The 5,095-nt window shown below is 32.1% G+C and overlaps 1 protein-coding gene across 1 annotated transcript; it reads right to left on the bottom strand.

Annotated features, from left to right (window-relative positions):
* Nucleotides 1-1,349: 1,349 nt before the first annotated feature.
* Nucleotides 1,350-4,669, bottom strand: LOC102586058 (laccase-2-like). Its single transcript, XM_006350851.2, has 6 exons — nucleotides 4,508-4,669; nucleotides 4,268-4,419; nucleotides 3,377-3,621; nucleotides 3,163-3,291; nucleotides 2,078-3,058; nucleotides 1,350-1,672 (listed from the first exon to the last, which is right to left on the bottom strand). Exons 1-6 carry the CDS (start codon nucleotides 4,622-4,624, stop codon nucleotides 1,542-1,544), a joined length of 1,755 nt encoding a protein of 584 aa, XP_006350913.1. The 5' UTR covers nucleotides 4,625-4,669; the 3' UTR covers nucleotides 1,350-1,541.
* Nucleotides 4,670-5,095: the final 426 nt, after the last annotated feature.

A 5,095-nucleotide genomic window follows, 5' to 3' on the forward strand; every position in this document is an offset into this window, starting at 1 on the left:
AATTTCTTGTTGATAGTGTCTTTAAGGAGTGTTTGGTTTGGTAGGATAATAATTACAATTTACAGTTCATAATAAAGGAACATATAGTCTTCAACCAAACATTGTGTAGGAATTGGAAATCTATCTATATCAACTGGTGGTCCATATAAGATATACTATAGTGTTTTTAGAATAAAGTTTTTATTACATTGACCAATTTCTGTCGTCAAGTTTAAACCCTAAAACGAAAAATTGAATTCCAATAACGCCCTTGATGAAAAACCATATCAGCAGTACAATCCTTTGGTACTACAACAAAACATTTTTTAGCGGCAATAAATAAACACATTAATAAAGAGTACTAAAGTCTTTACCGGTATTAGTTAAGTGTCATTAGATTTAGTGTCGCTAAAAGTTTTAGGGACATATACAAAGAATGCTAATTGCCGTTAAAAATACATATTTAGCAACAATTAAGCTATTGATGTTAATTAATTGCCGCTAAAAATCATGTTATGGGTACTATAGTCAAATAATCCTTTCTTTTTAAACCCAAATTTTAATAGGGAAAAACTCAATCAACCGTCAATAACGTAGGAGTAATTGAGTAAATCCCACGTTAATCTTTTTTTTTTTATGTAAAGGTGAATGTCACCAAAATTGAGACGAAGCAAATAAAGAAAGTTGGTTTTTTATTTATAAAATAGGCATAACAATCACTAAGCAAAATCAATTGGAACGAAATGTAACGGTGGGACAGGAAATATATATACTTGATTGGCCTTTCTTTAAAGCAAGTACACAATGATGAATCTGTTGTAAGAAAATGGAGGGTTGTAAGAAAATGGAGGATGTCACTTGGTGACTATCAATTTAGTGACTTTCATCATTTATCATGGTGTAAGGCAAAGATGCATGCCATGTGGAAACAATTCTTTGAAAAACTATCAACACTTGGCAATTAGTGGCCAAGTTATACATTTGTACTTTAGCTTACTGCTATAAATAGCTACTACATTTACGAATGAGAAGATATAGATTGAAAGACATTACTCTCTCCGTTGTTCTTCTTTTTAAGTATGTTAATCTTAAGTTTGCTAAGTAATATTATTTTATAACAGAATCCATATAATTGACGTGACTTATTATCGAGGCTTTTTGTTTAAAGCAAGTACACAATACTAATCTATCTTTTAACAATATCATTGAGATCTAAGTCGGTATTATTGAATGTGTGAATAAAGTCTCACATAAGGTGTTAGGATCTAAATTTTTTTATTAATATTAACGACGAGATCTATTATCGCTTTTTGCATTTTAATGTAGGTGCAAATCTGGTGTTAGATAGTTTTAATGGTGATAATAGGAGCCAAAAAAAATGTTTTTATTGATTCATGACAAAAGTTTTACACAAACAAAATCTCCTTCCTCATTGGTGCGACAATTCTTCAATGAAGAATGTGAAGCAAGAAAAACAAAACACACAAATGCAAAACAACTCAAATAAAATTTGTATAATTAACTTATTATTATTGAAAGAAGAATCAGAACTGATGAGTTTGTTAACACATTGGAAGATCAGCTGGAGGTGGGAGCAATTTTTGGTTAGGAAGTTTTCCATCTAACACTATCCAAGCCATTCTCAATCCCCAACTCAAATGCACATCAAAGTGACAATGCATCAACCAAACTCCTGCTCATACAACAAAAGAAAAGTTAGTCACGTCTATTTAATTTGTTTACACCGACAATGTGAATAACTTCTACGTTTTCATTATATATAATTTAATCTATTGTAACAGACGACCTGTCTTATTTTCATGTAATTAGTAATCCCATTTTTATGAAATTGTCACTTCAATTATCTTGAGATGGCGTCAAAAACAACTAGATTTATCAGGGAGAAAAGAACTTATATATGATAAATAAAACTTAGTTATATACACCTGACACTGTAGTTTAACATGTGATAGCAGATTAAATATCCATTTTACCACGTTACGAATTAATGCTTATTAGTTCTTAGTATAATAAGCGACATATTGTTTAAATATTCTTACAACATCATCGTTAATGTATAGAACTTAATGATACTCACCAGGATTGTCAGCTAGAAATCGAATAGCGACCCAACCACCAGATGGAACTCCAACGGTGTTTCTTTCAACAGGATCCACAAGATTATAATTAGCAGGGTCGTTTTTCGGGTCAAAATTACCAAAACCTTGTCCAACAACATAAAAATTATATCCATGAAGATGAAGAGGATGACTTTCAGCACCAAGAATGCTAGTATCCTGCATTACCACTTCCACTGAAGTATTAAATAGAAGCACCACAACTTTTGTGCCATTAGAGACATTTGTGTTATTTGGAGGGGTGCCAGTGTAATTAAAGGGAATTAAAGGGACACTTGGAAAATCACTAGTATATACTCCATTTGATTTTTTGAAAAAATAAGATTGGAGTAACGCTGAGTTTGGGAGAATCATAGAAACATTATTAACAGAAGCAGCAAATTTTGATGAATTATTAGGACCTTGACATGTTTGATTTTTTGGGCATGGGTTGCTACCTAGCCCTACGGTAAAAAAAAAGTGTTTATCAACATTTCGCGGAACATTAGCTGGGAATTTCACACTAGCTAAAGCGCGAAATTTGTTAGTAAAATTGAATACAAATGAAGTGGAATTAATTGGTGGAAGTGTTGGAATTGGAAGATTTTTAATTGAAATATTGTTAGACGATGATGGTGGTGAATTATGATGATCGTCGCCATACATAAGAATTCCAGCAATTGTGGAATTATCAAATGTACCTTGTCCAGTAAAATAGGGTCTAGCTACCATAACAAAAGTGGTTTGTTGTGGATTATGATGTGTTTTAAGGAGGACATTTGTGGTTTGTCCAGGAGTAATTACAATTATGTCTGTTTCAAATGGCTTGACATAAAGTGCATCTGCTTCAACAACTGCCATTGTATGATTAGCTATTCTAAAGAAAAGGTCATCATTGAGTGCAGCGTTGATTATACGAAGCATATATGTCTTCCCTGGTTTTACCTTCAACTTAAAAGTATCTGCAACATGCAATGTCAAAACAATTTCTCATCAATTAGTCAATCTATACACTGACAATATAATAAAAAAAGTTCAAATGATTGCGTAAGATTAAAAAGTGTACCCTTAGCAGAACAATTGTATAATGGTCCAGGAAGACCATTAATTGTGTATGAATCAGATACATTAGGTCCAGCTCCAGTAACAAGTGATTGATTAATCACAGCCTCAGTATTAGCATTCCACCATTCACCTACATGCATGTTAATTAAAATAATTAAAAGTAAAATATAGAGTCTAGAGACATTGACTAGTGTTTAATTATAATTTGATATTACCAAAAACGATGGGGACTTCTTTGTGGGGTTTAGCAAATGGATAAGAAGCATTGTGTTGAGGATAGATGATGAGAGGTCCATAGAGTGTAGCTCTCATCCATGAAATATGAGCATGCCACCATAAAGTTCCTCTTTGGCCAGTAATGGTGAAATTGTAAACATAACTTTGGCCTTTTTGGATTGGACATTGGGTGACATATGCTGGTCCATCTGCCCATCCACTTTGTAGTTGTCTAATACCATGCCTGTTTTATTGAAAATAATTAATTAAGCAGATATAGATAAATTAATCTTTTTATTATTAATATATATGGACAGTTAAAGATTGCTAAAAATAAAGCTAGTTATATAGTAAAAAGAGGCGAATCTAGGCCAAGTTATGCGAGTTCTACTCATATATTGTTCCTCACTCGAACTATGATCTATGTTAGTGAACGTCAACATTATGTCTATGACGAGGTTCAAGTGATGAGATGGCAATGTCGCGGGGCATTGATCCTTGCTTCTTAGCATTCATCCAAGTGCATCATTTATCCTTTTCGAAACACAGGTGCTAGCATTTAACATGAAATCAATTCTAGTAAATATGCACATGACAGAAAGATCAAGGGTTCGTGGACATCGCAAATCTACCTATAAATTAAATTCACTGCTGGTTCACGGATACCCCTAACGGTCAAAATCATAGTCAAACGTGACGCACTTGATTGCTGGATTTAGTTAAGAAATATAGTTGTGCCCAAATCAGGAGTATAATTTTCGGCATGATAGAGATTAACGCTTGATCCTAACTATCAATGTGAATAAAGTAATTTCTAAATTCTAGATTCATCTCTGATCACAATACATAGTGTACTTATAATTGAAAATTGAGGAGATAAGAATTCATACCAATGGATGCTAACATTGTTGGATACGTGATTAACAACTTTAATCACTAAACGATCACCTTCTCTAGCAACAACTCTTGGCCCTGGGAATTTCCCATTCACAGTGACAATTGACTTTGTTTTACATAACCTTGTCACATTTTTCAATCTTATCTGCAAAAATTAAAAACATTAAAAAAAAATTGCTCAAAAACAATTCACAAGTATAATTGATTGATTTAGTAAATTTCAAGAGCCCTACGTCAAATTTGTAATGCCTTGTAACGCCAGCAGTAACAAACTCTGGAAATAGCAAAATGCTACAAATGCAGAAAATAACACATAAAAGTGTTGGTTTTGAAAAAACAAAAACACTCATATTGTTTCCTCTTTTCTTAGTTTGGAAAACAAGAGAAAGATAATGTGAAAGTTTAATTGGTTTATTTGCATGAGTCTATGAGTTATGCTTATATAGACATGTTTAGACATTATTTAACTTATAATTAGATACTAATTAATTATGTATAATATATATAATTAAATTGTCAGTATACAGTGAAGAAAAACCTGCAGCCAAAGGAATAAAAAGACTATATGAAAGAGATATTTCACCAATTGGTAAGAGTGTACCTAAAGTCTATCTACACATAACATTAAAAATACTTGCCAAGAAATACACATGATATCTCTAACCAAAAAGTTACACTTGTTGGGATATAAAATTTCAAATATATTAGTATACACTCAAAATGCAAAATAACTTTTATATTGAGCATAATTTAACATGTTGTAGCAGGTAATCTCATTTCTTATGAATGGTTACCTATAGTATCATTTAGGTAGTTTGGTT

The sequence above is a fragment of the Solanum tuberosum genome, unplaced genomic scaffold (assembly GCF_000226075.1).
Source record: "Solanum tuberosum cultivar DM 1-3 516 R44 unplaced genomic scaffold, SolTub_3.0 scf00128, whole genome shotgun sequence".
Taxonomy (NCBI): domain Eukaryota; kingdom Viridiplantae; phylum Streptophyta; class Magnoliopsida; order Solanales; family Solanaceae; genus Solanum; species Solanum tuberosum.

Excerpts from the sequence above, each read along its gene's own strand:
- LOC102586058 (XM_006350851.2), bottom strand. The coding sequence starts at position 4,624 with ATGAGTGTTTTTGTTTTTTCAAAACCAACACTTTTATGTGTTATTTTC. Across the intron at positions 3,292-3,376 it reads AGAAGTCCCCATCGTTTTTG|GTGAATGGTGGAATGCTAAT; the intron begins GTAATATCAAAT and ends ACATGCATGTAG. Across the intron at positions 3,059-3,162 it reads ATACAATTGTTCTGCTAAGG|ATACTTTTAAGTTGAAGGTA; the intron begins GTACACTTTTTA and ends TGCATGTTGCAG.